The 18,380-nt window shown below is 44.2% G+C and overlaps 1 protein-coding gene across 1 annotated transcript in view; it reads right to left on the bottom strand.

The window, feature by feature from the left end:
- LOC132765744 (alpha-2-macroglobulin-like) overlaps nucleotides 1-18,380 on the bottom strand; it is a 93,992-nt gene that overhangs the window by 29,975 nt on the left and 45,637 nt on the right. Inside the window, exons 15-21 of the mRNA XM_067465075.1 lie at nucleotides 15,165-15,314; nucleotides 14,904-15,077; nucleotides 14,003-14,093; nucleotides 10,229-10,406; nucleotides 2,693-2,924; nucleotides 620-746; nucleotides 209-330 (exon numbers count right to left, since the gene is read on the bottom strand). Coding sequence (XP_067321176.1) covers nucleotides 209-330; nucleotides 620-746; nucleotides 2,693-2,924; nucleotides 10,229-10,406; nucleotides 14,003-14,093; nucleotides 14,904-15,077; nucleotides 15,165-15,314 — 1,074 coding nt within the window. The remainder of the gene's footprint in view (nucleotides 1-208; nucleotides 331-619; nucleotides 747-2,692; nucleotides 2,925-10,228; nucleotides 10,407-14,002; nucleotides 14,094-14,903; nucleotides 15,078-15,164; nucleotides 15,315-18,380) is intronic.

The raw sequence follows: 18,380 nt of genomic DNA, 5'->3' as shown, positions 1-18,380 counted from the left end.
TCAGCAGAGGTAACATTTCTTCAAGTTCAACCCAATGACAAAAACTACAGCCAGAGAGCATCTGTGTGCTTTCTATTATATTTTGGTTTGCTGTCGGTTCTGACTTCAGCGCCTCTGTATTGTGCAAATATTTGCAGTTCAACTAGTGGCACCATCTTCCCCTGGACGCACTTTTCCCCCAAAATGAAGGAAGCCAACACACACATACCTCAACTATAAGTGTTTTGATCACGGTGTCCTTTTGTCCTGTTTTGGGCACCTCTACTATTTCGTTCCCACATGGCTGGTCTGAACTCAAGGCTTCCGCACTTGCTGTGAATTTTATTTCACCTAGAACAGAAAACGGCTCCCTTCATTACATACATCAAGCCCAACCATTCCAGATGTCCAGATGTCCTGGCACCAAGGTCAGTTCGCAAGGCATTGGTTTGCTGATCTGGTGTAAGTTTCCAGGGAAGAAAAGCTCAGGGCGCTTCCAGACAGTGTCAAAATCTGTGGTCACTGAGCAGCATGCAGACTACATTATTGCTCTGTGCCTTCAAGTCATTTCCAATTTATAGTAACTCTCAGGCAAACATCTCTTCCTCTTGAAATTGACTCCAAAAGGCCAATTCCTTACCAAGAGATAAGGGGGTCACCCTCCAGGACAGTGTTTTCCTCCCATTGGCACACATGCAATGCGATTCCTCCTCTTTCTCCACAGGGGAAGCTGTAAAGTCTGGGGATTTCTCCAGATCTATTTTGACCTGTTTGTGAAGGCAAAAAGGCATCATGTAGTGGAGTACCAATGCAGGAAATCTTTCTCAGAACGAGAAAAAAGAGGAAATCAAAACAAGTCTGAACAACACACAAATGGAGCTATAGCAGGTCTTAAGGTAGGACAGTGGCTACCATGGCCAGTGGCTAATTCTAACCAGGTGAAAGAGGAGACAGCACTCCTGTGCTTTCAATGGGAACATGGAGCCCCGGTGGCACAATGGGTTAAACCCTTGTACTCTTTTTTTTTTTTTTTGTCATGTCAGGAGTGGCAAGTCGCTTCTGGTGTGAGAGAATTGGCCATCTGCAAGGACGTTGCCCAGGGGACGCCCGGATGTTGTTGGGTTTGTTTTTTTGATGTTTTACCATCCTTATGGGAGGCTTCTCTCATGTCCCCGCATGAGGAGCTGGAGCTGATAGAGGGAGCTCATCCACACTCTCGCCAGATTCAAACCTGCGACCTGTCGGTTTTCAGCCCTGCCGGCACAGGGGTTTAACCCACTGCGTCACCGGGAGCTCCTTGTACTGGCAGGACTGCTGACCACTTGTACCACTTCCCCATCTCTTAAACTGGCCCTGGCCCAAATTACCTGTCCAAATTCATCTCCTGATATGAACCATCACAGAGATTAAGATCCTCCGGGGAGGCCCTGCTTTCCGTCCCGCCATTGTCACAGGCACGATTGGTGGGGACGAGAGACAGGGCCTTCTCGGTGATTGCTCCCCGGCTATGAAATTCCCTTCCTGGTGAGATCAGGTCGGCCCCCTCCCTCCTGTCCTTTAGAAGGATGGTAAAAAATTGGCTGTGGGACCAAGCTTTCGGGACAAGGCAATAAAGCGGCAATAGGAAAGATGACCATGCCAAAATATTAGATTTGAGGTGGATGACTAGGACGTTTTTTTTTCATATTTTGATAAATGTTTTTTAATGTTTGTGTATTATATGTGAATTTGTGTCCCGCCATTGAATGTTTGCTGTGTATATGCTGTGCTCCGCCCTGAGTCCCCTTCAGGGTGAGAAGGGCGGAATAGAAATGTTTTAAATAAATAAATAAATAAATGAAACTGACACTGCCAAGTGAATATTGAAACAGTATCCCCGTCTCATGGAAGTGGATAGAAGGCCTGTTTGGGAAGAAGGTATGCTGCATGTTTCTGCTCCCACCTCCCAAAGTTGGGGCTGTCCTGTAGGCATTCACGTCGACCTCGTCACATTAGAGTGTGTCTCCACAGTAAATCCTGTGGCTGCCTGTTCATTTTTCCCCTGTCATTTTCCATCAGAAGCGACTGTGTTGCACCGGGATTGTGGCGCAGCTGGCTGAGTGTCAGCTGCATTAAGATCACTCTGACCAAAAGGTCATGAGTTCGAAGCCAGCCCGGGCTGGAGTGGGTGTCCAGCCATTGTGTAGCCCGTTGTCGACCTTTGCAACCTGAAAGACAGTTGCATCTGTCAAGTAGGAAAATAAGGTACCACCTTGTGTGGGAGGCTAAATTTAACTAATTTATGAGGCCATAAAGAAAGCGGACTCCGGGTAATGTGGAATGCGGAAGAAGTTCATTGGTGTCGTTGATGGACGATGAAAAGCAGCAGCTCCCCTGGCGGCCAGAAAAAAGTTAAATAGCCTCGGTGTATTTGTCTGTTAAATGTTATTTGTCAAACTGGCATTGAATGTTTGCCATATATGTGTTGACTGTAATCCGCCCTGAGTCCCCTGCGGGGTGAGAAGGGCGGAATATAAGAACTGTAAATAAATAAATAAATAAATAAATAAATAAATAAATAAATGTGTTTGCAAGAGTGTAGGACTCACTGGCAAAATGTGCCAAGTCCAGAAAGGCAGACAAGCCCCTCAAATACTCAAAAGATTGCCTTTCCCCATAAGTTTAGGAATCAAGAACCAAGAGAAGCAGGGAATTGACCAAGTGCGTTCCTCACCCGCATGCATTGCTGTAAGTATGTGAAGACGGTGACTTTCACAAGGAATGTTTCACCCCGCACCACTGAATAGGGCAAGGTGGTATCAGTGAAGAAAGGCTTGAAAGCGTTGAGGGTAACGGGACTGGCGAGGCCAAAGCCTTTCTCTGCTGACATGCATAAAGCCCCTGCTTTCCATTCTGTGATGGTGTCCGGAATGGTGACGGGGACGGAGGTCTCGGTAGCACCTAGTCTGTTGTAGATCACAAGAAAGTAAAAAAAGTGTTTGTTTTTTTAAATTACCCATATGTACTCGAATATAAGCCGACCCAAATATAAACCGAGGCACCTAATTTTACCACAAAAAAAATGAGAAAACGGATTGACTCAAGTATAAGTCTGTGGAATATAAGAGTGGGAAATGCAGCAGCTACTAGTAAATTGCAAAAAAAAAGATACCAATTAAATTACATTAATTGAGGAATCAGTAGGTTATATATTTTTGAATATTTACAAAAATGGTAATTTAAGATAAGACTGTCGAAGGCTTTCATGGCTGGAATCACTAGGTTCTTGTGGGTTTTTTCGGGCTATAGAGCCATGTTCTAGAGGCATTTCTCCTGACGTTTCGCCTGCATCTATGGCAAGCATCCTCAGAGGATACTTGCCGTAGATGCAGGCGAAATGTCAGGAGAAATGCCTCTAGAACATGGCTCTATAGCCCGAAAAAACCCACAAGAACCTAAGATAAGACTGTCCAACTCTGACTAAATTGGGTTGTTGTAGGTTTTTTCGGGCTATATGGCCATGTTCTAGAGGCATTCTCTCCATGGTCATGTTGTTGTTGTTGTTCATTCGTTCAGTCGTCTCCGACTCTTCGTGACCTCACGGACCAGCCCATGCCAGAGCTCCCTGTCGGCCGTCACCACCCCCAGCTCCTTCAAGGTCAGTCCAGTCACTTCAAGGATGCCATCCATCCATCTTGCCCATGGTCATATAGCTCGAAAAAACCTACAACAACCCAGTGATTCCAGCCATGAAAGCCTTCGACAATACATCTGACTAAATTATTATTTACCTTCTTCAATGTAAATGTGCTTACGTATCCTTCCAATTATAATAAAGAGAGTAACATAATAAATGTATTAATAACAACAATAATAAAAAGAGTAAAATAATGAATGTAGCAATACCAACAATTATACAGTAAAATAATAAATGTATAATAATAGAGTAAAAGGATAAATGTAATAATAATAAATAGAATAAAATAATAAAAGAAATGAAAATAATAATAATAATAATAATAATAATAATAATAATAGAGTAAAATAATAAATAACTTTGACTTCAGTATAAGCCAAGGGGGACTTTTTCAGCCTAAAAAGGGGGCTGAAAAACTAGGCTTATACGCGAGTATATACAGTATGTATATTTCATTCCCTGCTTTTTCTTTCTACAAACAAGACTAAAAGCAGCTTACAGAACAATCAATTTGACACAATTTGAAACCCAAGAATACAAAAACATTACAATAGTATTAAACAATTAAATATTCTTAATATTTTTAATTATATTTATTACAGAGAAATATAATTAAATATTATGAATAAGCAGTTAAAATCCTTAAAACTAATTCAGAGCTAAAACTACAGCACTCCCTGACGCTCTTAAAAACCTCCTTCTTTAAAAGCCTACCTGAATAAAAAGGTTTTAGCCTGCCGCTGGAAGAACAGCAGGGAGGGGGTCTTTCTGGCCTCCCTGGGAAGAAGGGAGTTCTAGAGTTGAGGGACATTTGCCAATGAGAAGGAAGGCCGCTCTCTCATTCCCACCAATTGAGCTTGAGATGGAAGTGGGACCAAGAAAAGGGCCTCTCCTGAAGCTCTCAGGGCCCGGGCAGGTTCGTATAGTCAGTCAAATCCGAATGGATCTCCCTCTACATCCCACCTCGGAGTCTAAGATCTTCTGGGGAGGCCCTGCTCTCGACCCCGCCTTTATCACAAGTGAGACTGGCGGGGACGAGGAGCAGGGCCTTCTCGGTAGTGGCCCCCCACCTGTGGAACTCACTCCCCGGGGAGATCAGATCAGCGACTTCCCTTCTCTCATTCAGGAAAAAGCTGAAAACTTGGATGTGGGACCAGGTTTTTGGAAACTCTGGCAGCTAAAAAGAAAGACCATAATGATGGGCAAATAATGACGAAACCTATTGGACCTATGGAACTCGAAACACTGACCATGAGACTGTTTATTGTTGTGCTATTGCGTTATATATTGATGTTTTTAATCTGTTAATTGTTTAATTATTGTAATTGTTTTATATATGTATGTATTTGGATAAGGGCATCGAATTGTGCCTTCTTTTTGTAAGCCACCCTGAGTCCCCCCTTGGGGGTGAGAAGGGCAGGGTATAAGTAGCAGAAATAAATAAAATAATAAATAAATAGCCTAGACCTGAACTGTCTAGGGCTTTAAAGGTCATAACCAGCACTTTGAATTGTGCCTGGAAACAGACTGGCAGCCAGTGGAGGTGTTGCAACAGGGGGGTTGTCTGCTCCCTGCAGCAAGCCCCAGTGAGCAATCCGGCTGCAACTCTTTGGACCAGCTGAATCATCGAATCATAGAATCCTAGAGTTGGAAGAGACCTCATGGGCCATCCAGACCAACCCCCTGCCAAGAAGCAGGAAAATTGCATTCAGAGCATCCCCGACAGATGGCCATCCAGCCTCTCTTTAAAAGCCTCCAGAGAAGGAGCATCCATCAATTTAAAACATATTCCAGACCACATCTGGAATATTGTGTCCAATTCTGGGTACCACAATTCAAGAGAGATATTGACAAGCTGGAATGTGTCCAGAGGAGGGCGACTAAAATGATCAAGGGTCTGGAGAACAAGCCCTATGAGGAGCGGCTTAAGGAGCTGGGCATGTTTAGCCTGAAGAAGAGAAGGCTGAGAGGAGATATGATAGCCATGTATAAATATGTGAGAGGAAGCCACAGGGAGGAGGGAGCAAGCTTGTTTTCTGCTTCCTTGGAGACTAGGACGCGGAACAATGGCTTCAAACTACAAGAGAGGAGATTCCATCTGAACATTAGGAAGAACTTCCTGACTGTGAGAGCCGTTCAGCAGTGGAACTCTCTGCCCCGGAGTGTGGTGGAGGCTCCTTCTTTAGAAGCTTTTAAGCAGAGGCTGGATGGCCATTTGTCAGGGGTGATTTGAATGCAATATTCCTGCTTCTTGGCAGGGGGTTGGACTGGATGGCCCATGAGGTCTCTTCCAACTCTTTGATTCTATGATTCTATGATTAATATTATCATGTAGCCGAATCAAAGTCTGATTTAGCAACTGATGACCCAATCCAAAGCCTGTTATAGTCAAAATCCCAACGTTATGATTACTGCCGAACCTACTGTCCAAAGGCCTGATCCAAAACCACGTTTTGAGCTTCTTTCTAAAACGGAGGAGGGATGGAGCCGGCCTAATCTTGCTAGGGAGAGAATTCCACAGGCGGCGGGGAGGATTACCAAGACGGCCCTGTCCCTCATCCCTGCCAAACACACTTGCAAAGAGGGTGGGACCGAGAGCAGGGCCTCCTCGGACCATCTTAAATTCCAAAGCGAACGTAGAGGGAGATACGTGCAGACAAATAAGCTGGGCCGGAACCATACAGGGCTTTATAGCCCAAGACCAGCACTTTGAATTGTGCTTGGAAATGGACTGGCAGCATAGAAACTAAAAAGACATAGGAGTCTGACAAGAACACAAAAAGGATCAAGCTCTCAAAGAAATAAATGACTTCTTAGTGCTCGTGGCTACTCCAGATGCTTATATGTGACATTGGTGGAGAATAGAAATGTCTTTGCCGCCGTATGTGTTGAATGCCTTCTTGGTTGCAAATAGGGACATGGAAATAGTGAATGTGAGATGGTGTATTATGATGTGCTTCAAAACTAATCAGAATAATTTCTGAGCACTCTTCAGAGACAGCCCCACATGGAGTAAGTGGCGATAATCCAGACAGGATGTAAATAAAGCACGTATATCTTTCAGTGCCATAACAAATGTACTGTATGGACTCAAGTGCAAGTTAACCTCATGTGTAAGATGAGGACAAGTTTGGGAGCCAAAATGATAGACAATTACATTAGAGATGATATCCGTCAACGAGGAGCTCCAGATACAGCTCCTGAAGCAGCTTCCCCTTTTGTTTTGGCTCAGCATTAAAATTACTATAATGTGCATCCTTTATTTTGGAGAGGTAGGTAAAGGTAAAGATTTTCCCCTGACATTAAGTCCAGTCGTGTCCGAGTCTAGGGGATTGGTGCTCATCTCCATTTCTAAGTCAAAGAGCCAACGTTATCCATAGACACCTCCAAGGCTGGCATGACTGCACGGAGCGCCATTGGAGAGGTAATTTATCTAAAAAAGGTAAGCATTAGACTCTAAGGCGCATACCCAGTTTGGCTAATTTAACCTTCATTGACTGTCCAAGATACAATCTGCATGTGTGTGTATCTGAGTGATTAACAAACAAAAATAAAAACAAAATAAAATTAGGAAAACGCATCAACTTCTGCCTTTTTCGGCTGCAAAAGCGAAAACTGAGGTGGTTAACCAGTTAGAGTCTCTTTTAAGAAATGCGGGATATAAATACATTTAATAATAATAGTAATACTTCTTGGAAGAATTGAGATGGCTTAATGTAATACAAGTTTTGACATTAAAGTTCTCTACAGTGGATAGAATAAAAGGAAATAGAAGAAATAATAATAATATGTCACAAAAATTTAATGTGTACATTTCATAAATGTGAATTTAATGATATGTGGGTATGAATGGAAGAATGGGAGGATGTATGAATGGAGTTAATAATTTTGGACACACCTATATAATATTAAGGCCTGCAATGACTAACTACCTGCTTTCATGACTGTAATCAAAAGTTGCTAATGAGAACTGAAAAAGTAAACTGTGATAAGAACTATGACAATGGTTCTTTCAAGTTAAGAGAAATGTTTACAACATTCCTTGTGTAAATAAGGAAGTCAACACAAGCCTTGTGTTTGTCAACACCAATCAGGAAGAGTCAGCATCTTTGCAGGAAACTGAATGGATCCAGGATGGAAGACAACTTTGGGACGACATCAGCAGAATATTCCTATAAAAGACTCCGTCTAATAATGCTCAAATTGTGTCAGACCAGAGGAGTCTGGTTCACCCACCATGCTCTGCTCCATGGGAAGGAGAGAGATGGTGTATTTGGAGAGTGGCAGATTTGCAAGGGAGTAGTCTGGTCACTTTGGGGCTTCTTTCTCAAGGGAATTTTGGAATGTGTGAAGAATTTGGAATCTTAGATTTTGTACAGGGAGTCAGGTTCTGCTATATAGAAAACAGAGATCTGGTCCTTGGAATTGTTCTTAGAGAAAGACGTTTTGCTGACGAGGATCTTCTCACAAAAAGAGAGTCTTCAACCTCAGCAAGATGGAGTGGATGAGGGATTGGAGGACATCCAACCCCAAATTGGGAAAGAAGTCGTCCAGGAACACCTGGCCGCTCTTAATGAGTTCAAGTCCCCAGGGCCAGATCAACTACACCCCAGAGTATTAAAGGAACTAGCGGAAGTCATTTCGGAACCATTGGCAACCATCTTTGAGAGTTCTTGGAGAACGGGAGAAGTTCCAGCAGATTGGAGGAGGGCCAATGTGGTCCCAATCTTCAAGAAGGGAAAAAAGGACGACCCAAACAACTACCGTCCGGTCAGCCTCACGTCGATACCGGGCAAGATTCTGGAAAAGATTGTTAAGGAAGTGGTCTGCAAACACTTAGAAACAAATGCAGTCATCGCTAATAGTCAACATGGATTTATCAAAAACAAGTCATGCCAGACTAATCTGATCTCTTTCTTCGATAGAGCTACAAGCTGGGTAGATGCGGGGAATGCCGTGGATGTAGCGTACCTGGATTTCAGTAAGGCCTTCGACAAGGTCCCCCATGACCTTCTGGCAAGGAAACTAGTCCAATGTGGGCTAGGCAAAACTACGGTGAGGTGGATCTGTAATTGGTTAAGTGGACGAACACAGAGAGTGCTCACTAATGCTTCCTCTTCATCTTGGAAAGAAGTGACGAGTGGAGTGCCGCAGGGTTCCGTCCTGGGCCCGGTCCTGTTCAACATCTTTATTAATGACTTAGATGAAGGGCTAGAAGGCATGATCATCAAGTTTGCAGATGACACCAAATTGGGAGGGATAGCCAATAGTCCAGAGGACAGGAGCAGAATTCAAAACGATCTTGACAGATTAGAGAGATGGGCCAAAACTAACAAAATGAAGTTCAACAGTGACAAATGCAAGATACTCCACTTTGGCAGAAAAAATGAAATGCAAAGATACAGAATGGGGGACACCTGGCTCGAGAGCAGTACGTGTGAAAAAGATCTTGGAGTCCTCGTGGACAACAAGTTAAACATGAGCCAACAATGTGATGTGGCGGCAAAAAAAGCCAATGGGATTTTGGCCTGCATCAATAGGAGCATAGTGTCTAGATCTAAGGAAGTAATGCTACCCCTCTATTCTGCTTTGGTTAGACCACATCTGGAATACTGTGTCCAATTCTGGGCACCACAATTCAAGAGAGATGTTGACAAGCTGGAAAGTGTCCAGAGGAGGGCGACTAAAATGATCAAGGGTCTGGAGAACAAGCCCTATGAGGAGCGGCTTAGGGAACTGGGCATGTTTAGCCTGAAGAAGAGAAGGCTGAGAGGAGATATGATAGCCATGTATAAATATGTGAGAGGAAGCCACAGGGAGGAGGGAGCAAGCTTGTTTTCTGCTTCCTTGGAGACTAGGACGCGGAACAATGGCTTCAAACTACAAGAGAGGAGATTCCATCTGAACATTAGGAAGAACTTCCTGACTGTGAGAGCCGTTCAGCAGTGGAACTCTCTGCCCCGGAGTGTGGTGGAGGCTCCTTCTTTGGAAGCTTTTAAGCAGAGGCTGGATGGCCATTTGTCAGGGGTGATTTGAATGCAATATTCCTGCTTCTTGGCAGGGGGTTGGACTGGATGGCCCATGAGGTCTCTTCCAACTCTATGATTCTATGATTCTATGATTCTATGATTCTATGGGATAATACCTCTCTCTCTCACACACACACACACACAAACACACACACACAGAGTCAATACTCCACATTCACTGGGGATATGTAGCACAACACAAGACTCCATGAAAAATGGAAAACCATTAATTAAAACATTGCTATGTATTTCTTTTTACAAGAGAACATATTTCTAGGAATGTCTAGGCCCCCCACCATGACTCTGTAGTCAACTTCTGCTTGAAGCTGACCATAGAATTGCACTGAAGGACCTCAAGATTCCTGGAGATAATGTTTTAATCAAATCTGTGAATAATCAAATCCCTAAACCAGCCAGTATATAAGGCTGACTGCTTGTTTGTTTGTTTGTTTGTGGGAAAAGGCATCTCTGCATGTTGACATATACATTTCCACTGAGTCCCCCCCCCCCCCCCCCAAATCAAACATAACTAGTCACTACTTACCCTACTGTATAAAGATCCCATAACCACGTCTCAGGAAAGAAGCGTCTAACTTGTTGAGGACTTCCCCCTGACTCTAAATGGTCCATGTCATCATCATAATGGTGTGAAGAAGCAAGTCTTGCTTTTGCAGATGGTGGTCGTCTTGCTACACCGGGTGCTGCATAACTTCTGCTTGAAGCTAAGAGATACAGTGAAAGTGGAAAACTGAAAATAAAGAAACATCTATAGTTTTTAAATCTGAGAGTACATCTCTCTAGGAATGTCTAGGTCAGTGGTTCTCAACCTGGGGTCCCCAGATGTTTTAGGCCTTCAACTCCCAGAAATCCTAACAGCTGGTAAACTGGCTGGGATTTCTGGGAGTTGTAGGCCAAAAACATTTGGGGACCCCAGGTTGAGAACTACTGGTCTAGGTCTTCCAGCATAATTGTGTATTAAACCTCTGCTGGACACTGACCAGAGAATCACATTCAAGGACCTAGAGATTCCTATAGATCCTCCAGCATAACGAGAGGAAAGTGTCCATAGAATCACACTGGAGGATGGAGAAATTGCCAAACATTTTGATCAAATCTGTGAATAATCAAATCCCAACAATGCAGCGGATACAGCATGCTTCATTTCTCCCATAGTGGGATCCACAACGATTTCTTAGAGAGCCTCCAACAGTTCACCTTAAGGAAGCTTTTGCTTTTATTGTTACACGTGTGTGTGTGTGTACACATACATACATACATATGCATGGATGGATCATACATACACATATATATATACACACACATATAGCAGCATTTCTCAACCTGGGGGTCTGGACTCTAGGATGTGTCATGAGGGAGTGTGAAAGGGGTCACCAAAGACCATCAGAAAACACATACTTCTGATGCTCTTAGGAACATACTAGGTAGTAGGTGAACTACATTTCCTCTAAATCACTGTCAACTCTACCCAAATCCCTCCAGTATTTTCTGTTGGTCATGGGGGTTCCGTGCAGGAAGTTTGACCCAATTCTATTGTTGGTGGAGTTCAGAATGCTCTTTGATTGTAGGTGAATTATAAATCCCAGCAACTACAATTCCCAAATGTCAAGGTCTATTTTCCCTAAACTCCACCCGTGTTCACGTTTGGGCATATTGAGTATTCGTGCCAAGTTTGGTCTAGATCCATCATTGTTTGAGTCCACAGTGCTCTCTAGATGTAGGTGAACTACAACTCCAAAACTCAAGGGTTTGCCCTTCCAGTATTTTCTGTTGGTCATGGGAATTCTGTGTTCCAAGTTTGGTTCAATTTCATCAGTGGTGGAGTTCATAATGCTCTTTGATTGCAGGTGAACTATAAATCCCAGCAAATACAACTCCAAAATGACAAAATCAACCCACCCCAACCCCATCAGTATTCAAAATTGGGGTGTATCAGGTATTTGTGCCAAATTTGATCCCGTGAATGAAAATACATCCTGCATATCAGATATCTACATGACGATTCACAATAGCAGCAAAATTAACAGTTATGAAGTAGAAACTAAAATAAGGTTATGGTTGGGGGTCATCACAACATGAGGAACTGTATTAAGGGGTCACAACATTAGGAAGGTTGAGAACCACTGATATATGGGATGATTCATTTTTGCATAAGGAGTGTGTTTAGTCAATCTTTACAAACAATCTGGCTGTTGTATGTCAGCTTGTTCAGCCTGTGATTGTGTCTGTGGTTCATGTTAATGCTGATGTTCATGATGGGAATGGGGATGATGTTCCTGATGGTGGTTTTGGGGATGAGAGTGTGCTTGGGCCTGTGTTAAGGTCAGAGGAGAGACCTGGGCTGTTTCAGGAAGAGGAAGATTCCCAAGACCGCATTCTTGAGAGGGGCCCTTCACAGCCTTTCTCAGAATAACTGCTATAAGATGATCTGTCAGGTACAGGAGTTAATGAGGGAGAAGATAATGAAAGCTTGGGCAGAAAGCAAAGTTACTAAAACAGAGGCAAAATATTCAGAGGCTGAGATGACCAGTTCATCTACAGCAAAAGAGTGATAACAAGAGGAAGATTCCCAAGGCCCCATTCTTGAGAGGGGCCCTTCACAGCCTTTCTCAGAATAACTGTATGAAGATCATTCGTCAGGTGCAGAAAATAATGAGAGCTCAAAGAGAGCTGATAATGAGAGCTTAGACAGAAAACGACGTTTCTGCAAACAGAGACAGTGTCTACAAAGATTTGGTTTAGTTATTTGGGGCACTGATTCAGAAAATTGCATTGGATAGACCACATAAGCTCTAGTTTCTGATACATAACATATGCCACACAGTAGTCTCCATCTGCTCGCCCACAGAAAACTATTTTTAATAAGCCTCGGCGCTATAAGAGAGTTTCGCGAGACTAGTTGCTCTCGTTGCAATGAGGCTGCAGACCATATTTTAGTTCTTGCGAACCATTGGTGGTCCACAGGCCACAGGTTGGGAACCACTGAAATAGACAGTACTTTAATATTACTTGGAGATCTGAGCTGAGAAACTCTGCTTGACACATTTCAATAGGGATCACTATTAGCCATTGGAAGCTGAAAATAGGGATTGGGGTCTTTGGAGAGACTGTCGGAAAACTTCAGAGTCCACAAACATGAGGTCCAGCAGTTCCATCCATCCTGTGGGTTGCACTTTTCCCACTCCAGCTTCCCCACTTCACCACCAATTATAGCAGGAACATTGGGCAACGGATTTCCCTCACACACTGTTCTGTCGCCACTGGGCCTGTACACAATGTCTTTATTCTACAGGATGCACAGTTTAAACCCAGTGGGAAGCTGAGGTGCCCGAAGAGAGATTGTTAGAGACTTCCAGAAGTAATGGGCTTTAGAGTTCTTTAAAAGTACAACAAAGTCTTTATTAAGGAAGAAATCTTCAAACACTTCAAGGCTTTATTCTAGTCTTCAAGAGACTGGCACTGACTTGGTTTAACTGTACCATTTCAGCATAAGGAAGAACTCTTTATAATCCCTCCCAGGCCGCTTTCTATCTATGCCTAGTCAGTGTGGGTGCTGCTACCGAAATCCACGTGCGTCTGGGTATCGAGCAGACCTTACCGGCTGAGGCTTGAAGATATAGCAGCTGGAATTCCGTGGTTCTACGATGCTGTCTAGTGGGAACTTCAGGTCTGTTTTCCCCTCTGGTGCTGTGAGGCTGAGAGGCTGTGAGCTCTCAGCCAGAGCCTTTGGGACCTTTTCCTTCCATTTCCCTGGAACTGGATAGTCAGTTAAGACCCCGGATGGTCTTGAGGAATGAAGCCTTTCCTACGGGACAAACTGATTTGATAGGCTGGCTTCCTTGTGAGTGACTGACTAAAATGGTTCCTCTCTCTTCCCAAAACCCAGGAAAAGGGGTGGAACCAAAGCTAAATGAAGATGGACAGGGGGCTTGCCCTATGACTGCAAACTATAACAGGAAGCCACCCTGCTGCAAAATCCCAAGCCTGGGATTCCAAACAAACTTTTAGTTCAAAGCAAATAAAATTGGAGCTCCTGGAACAGCTGTTCCAGAACACACACATACACACACAATGTATTTGGGGGGCCACATGTGTCCCCCCACCTATGGGCATCCCCGTGTTAGGGCTACTTGTTCAAAAGAGAATATTAGGGCATGAATACATCACACACTGAAGAAGGCAATGGGTATTCCATTGGCCATGTGAATTATTTTTTTCTGATCCCAAGAAGAACTCTTCCAGATCAAAGTAAAGGCTCATCTAGTTAATTCTACCCCACTATTCCGGCTCACATACTTACTTTCAGTGTAAAATTCAGCCTGTGGACTGTATTCTTGGCAAATTCTGGGCTTGTGGATCTTGGTGTTTGTAAAAATTTTCAAGCCAAATTTCTGCAAAAATCAAGAATTGGGACATTGTAAGACAATGCAGTTTAGCCCGGCATTAAAGAAAGTCAAGGGAAAGATACAGAGTTTGGACGTGAATTGGAGATGGCCATCTGTCAGGACTGCTTTGATTGGGACTGCTTTGATTGCTTTGATGTGGCGGCAAAAAAAGCCAATGGGATTTTGGCCTGCATCAATAGGAGCATAGTGTCTAGGTCCAGGGAAGTCATGCTACCCCTCTATTCTGCTTTGGTTAGACCACACCTGGAGTATTGTGTCCAATTCTGGGCACCACAATTCAAGAGAGATATTGACAAGCTGGAATGTGTCCAGAGGAGTGACTAAAATGATAAAGGGTCTGGAGAACAAGCCCTACGAGGAGCGGCTTAAGGAGCTGGGCATGTTTAGCCTGAAGAAGAGAAGGCTGAGAGGGGATATGATAGCCATGTATAAATATGTGAGAGGAAGCCACAGGGAGGAGGGAGCAAGCTTGTTTTCTGCTGCCCTGGAGATTAGGACAAGGAACAATGGCTTCAAACTACAAGAAAGGAGATTCCATCTGAACATGAGGAAGAACTTCCTGACTGCGAGAGCCGTTCAGCAGTGGAACTCTCTGCCCCGGAGTGTGGTGGAGGCTCCTTCTTTGGAAGCTTTTAAACAGAGGCTGGATGGCCATCTGTCAGGGGTGATTTGAATGCAATATTCCTGCTTCTTGACAGGGGGTTGGACTGGATGGCCCATGAGGTCTCTTCCAACTCTTTGATTCTATGATTCTATGACTGAATGGCCCTTGTGGCCTCTTATTCTAGAGCTCACCTGAAACACTTTATAGGAGTCCCCTGAGTTATATAAGTGAACTTCAGGGCGGTAGCGGATACCATCCACAACAATTGTTTTGCTGGGGATGCATTTGGTGGTGTCCGGATCTTCCACCGTCCAGCGCTCGTAACTATAACCTTCAAGTTTCTTTAGAGGCAGCAAGTTATAGACCTAAGAAAAGAAAGAGGAATATGGCATTACATGAAATCCCCTGATAGATTCTTCTGGATTCTGCCGTGTGACTTATCGCCTCCTCACCGTCTGAGGAGAGAGTTCAGCCTCGGGCTTCAGGATGTAGACACTCTTATCCACAGCATGGACGGCACACAAGGAACCTTCAGAGGCTGCGAGGTGGAGCTGAGTTTTGCTGGCAGGCAGGCCCACGGAATCTGAGAACCACAGCTTCACCTGTAAAGAAAAGAGAGAGGAAAGCAGGGGCGGGATAAAGAGAAAGTCCTTTATAGGTACAGCAGCCCTAAATAATCTGTGCGATGAGGCAGACAGACTGTAGAATGAATGCAGTTTGATATCACTTTAACTGCCATGGCTCAATGTGATCAAAAAGACTGCACAGAGTCTTGTCTAAAGAGATTACATTTCTTTAGACAAACCTGGAAGAGCCTCAAAACCTTTCTGTTCCTATTGAAAGGGTCTTTGAGTGAAATTAACAATGGCTAAAGCCTTTAGTAAACAAACATTAGAAATGTACCCTTTCTCTGTAAAAAAAAAAGGAGCAATATGGAAGAAAATGTTTTAAAACAAGAGGTGACATGTAGAGGTCATACAAAGTTCGAGCTTACATAAGAAGTTGGGTTGTGGTTAAGCGCAAAGATTGTGGTTAAGTGCAAAGTCTGCAGGTGCAAGAAGGTACTTTCCATCAAAAGGTCAAAGGAGGGGGGCTGGAAAGAGAGTACTTTCCATGACCAAAAGTTATTCTCCCACAGGAGTTGAGTAAGCAAGAAGCCATTCTGTTTCTTTCTGCTTCAGGTAAGCTTTGTCTTAGGGGGCACTAGGAATCTAGTGTGTGTTTAAAATTAACTGCTGAGTGCCTGTTTTGTTTGAGGCAAGGCTCATTTTAAAATTAACTGCTGAGTGTCTGCAAAAAGAAAATCATCTTCAACCTCAGCAAGATGGAGTGGATGAGGGATTGGAGGACATCCAACCCCAAATTGGGAAACAAGTCATTCAGGAATACCTGGCCGCTCTAAATGAGTTCAAGTCCCCGGGGCCAGATCAACTACACCCAAGAATATTGAAGGAACTAGCGGAAGTCATTTCTGAACCAATGGCAATCATCTTTGAGAGTTCTTGGAGAACGGGAGAAGTTCCAGCAGATTGGAGGAGGGCCAATGTGGTCCCAATCTTCAAGAAGGGAAAAAAGGATGACCCAAACAACTACCGTCCAGTCAGCCTCACGTCGATACCAGGCAAGATTCTGGAAAAGATTGTTAAGGAAGTGGTCTGCAAACACTTAGAAACAAATGCGGTCATTGCTAATAGTCAACATGGATTTATCAAAAACAAGTCATGCCAGACTAGTCTGATCTCTTTTTTCGATAGAGTTGCAAGCTGGGTAGATGCGGGGAATGCCGTGGATGTAGCGTACCTGGATTTCAGTAAGGCCTTCGACAAGGTCCCCCATGACCTTCTGGCAAGGAAACTAGTCCAATGTGGGCTAGGCAAAACTACAGTGAGGTGGATCTGTAATTGTTTAAATGGACGAACCCAGAGGGTGCTCACCAATGCTTCCTCTTCATCTTGGAAAGAAGTGACAAGTGGAGTGCTGCAGGGTTCGGTCCTGGGCCCGTCTTGTTCAACATCTTTATTAATGACTTAGATGAAGGGCTAGAAGGCACGATCATCAAGTTTGCAGACGACACCAAATTGGGAGGGATAGCCAATACTCCAGAGGACAGGAGCAGGATTCAAAACGATCTTGACAGATTAGAGAGATGGGCCAAAGCTAACAAAATGAAGTTCAACAGTGACAAATGCAAGATACTCCACTTTGGCAGGAAAAATGAAATGCAAAGATACAGAATGGGGGACAATGCCTGGCTCGAGAGCAATACGTGTGAAAAAGATCTTGGAGTCCTCGTGGACAACAAGTTAAACATGAGCCAACAATGTGATGTGGTGGCAAAAAAAGCCAATGGGATTTTGGCCTGCATCAATAGGAGCATAGTGTCTGGGTTCAGGGAAGTAATGCTACCCCTCTATTCCGCTTTGGTTAGACCACACCTGGAATATTGTGTCCAATTCTGGGCACCACAATTCAAGAGAGATATTGACAAGCTGGAATGTGTCCAGAGGAGGGCGACTAAAATGATCCAGGGTCTGGAGAACAAACCCTATGAGGAGCGGCATAAGGAGCTGGGCATGTTTAGCCTGAAGAAGAGAAGGCTGAGAGGAGATATGATAGCCATGTATAAATATGTGAGAGGAAGCCACAGAGAGGAGGGAGCAAGCTTGTTTTCTGCTTCCCTGGAGACTAGGATGCTGAACAATGGCTTCAAACTACAAGAAAGGAGATTCCATCTGAACTTCCTGACTGTGAGAGCTGTTCAACAGTGGAACTCTCTACCCCGGAGTGTGGTGGAGGCTCCTTCTTTGGAAGCATTTAAACAGAGGCTGGATGGCCATCTGTCAGGGGTGATTTGAATGCAATATTCCTGCTTCTTGGCAGGGTGTTGGACTGGATGGCCTATGAGGTCTCTTCCAGCTCTTTGATTCTATGATTCTATGAGTATAAAGGTCAGCAAAAACAGAGGAGGGGCGGCAGTCTGTGGAAGCACTAACAGAAGTGTTGTCTGTTCACCTCATGCTGATCGACTTGAATAAACGGTATCTTACCTGAACCTATTGGACTCTGTGGATTTCTTAGAAAAGGGACCCCGCACCCTAAACCCGTGATCCCTTACATTATAATGCAGTGTTTCTCAGCCTGGGGGTCGGGACCCTGGGGGTGGGGGCAAAGGGGTTTCAGAGGGGTTGCCAAAGACCACCAGAAAACATATATTTCTGATGGTCTTAGAAACTCCTTTGGCAGAGAAGGCTGAAGACTCTCTACCTGTCCTTCTCTTCCTTTTTGGGAACAGACAGCAAATCCTCCCACCAAAAGCCCTCCTCCACTATGATTGGCTGGCCTCTCAGCCAAGGGAAGGGCTGTTTCTGAGACTGCTGTGAGGAAGGGGAGAGCAGGGATGCCCAGTCTATGGCAGTGTGGCATGCACCTGTGGGCAAGTGAGAGTGTGCGAGGGAGGCTCGCTCCAGTGAGTCCCTTCAAGGCATGGAGGTTTGTGTGGGAAATTTGGCCCAATTCTATCATTGGTGGGGTTCAGAATGCTCTTTGGTTGTAGGTGAACTATAAATCCCAGCAACTAGAACTCCCAAATGTCAAGGTCTATTTTCCCCAAACTCCAGCAATGTTCACATTTGGGCATATTGAGTATTTGTGCCCAGTTTGGTCCAGTG

Source organism: Anolis sagrei, chromosome 2 (genome assembly GCF_037176765.1).
Source record: "Anolis sagrei isolate rAnoSag1 chromosome 2, rAnoSag1.mat, whole genome shotgun sequence".
Classification (NCBI taxonomy): Eukaryota; Metazoa; Chordata; class Lepidosauria; order Squamata; family Dactyloidae; genus Anolis; species Anolis sagrei.
The sequence above is the reverse complement of the archived record's forward strand: the minus strand, read 5'-3'. Positions and strand labels throughout refer to the sequence as shown.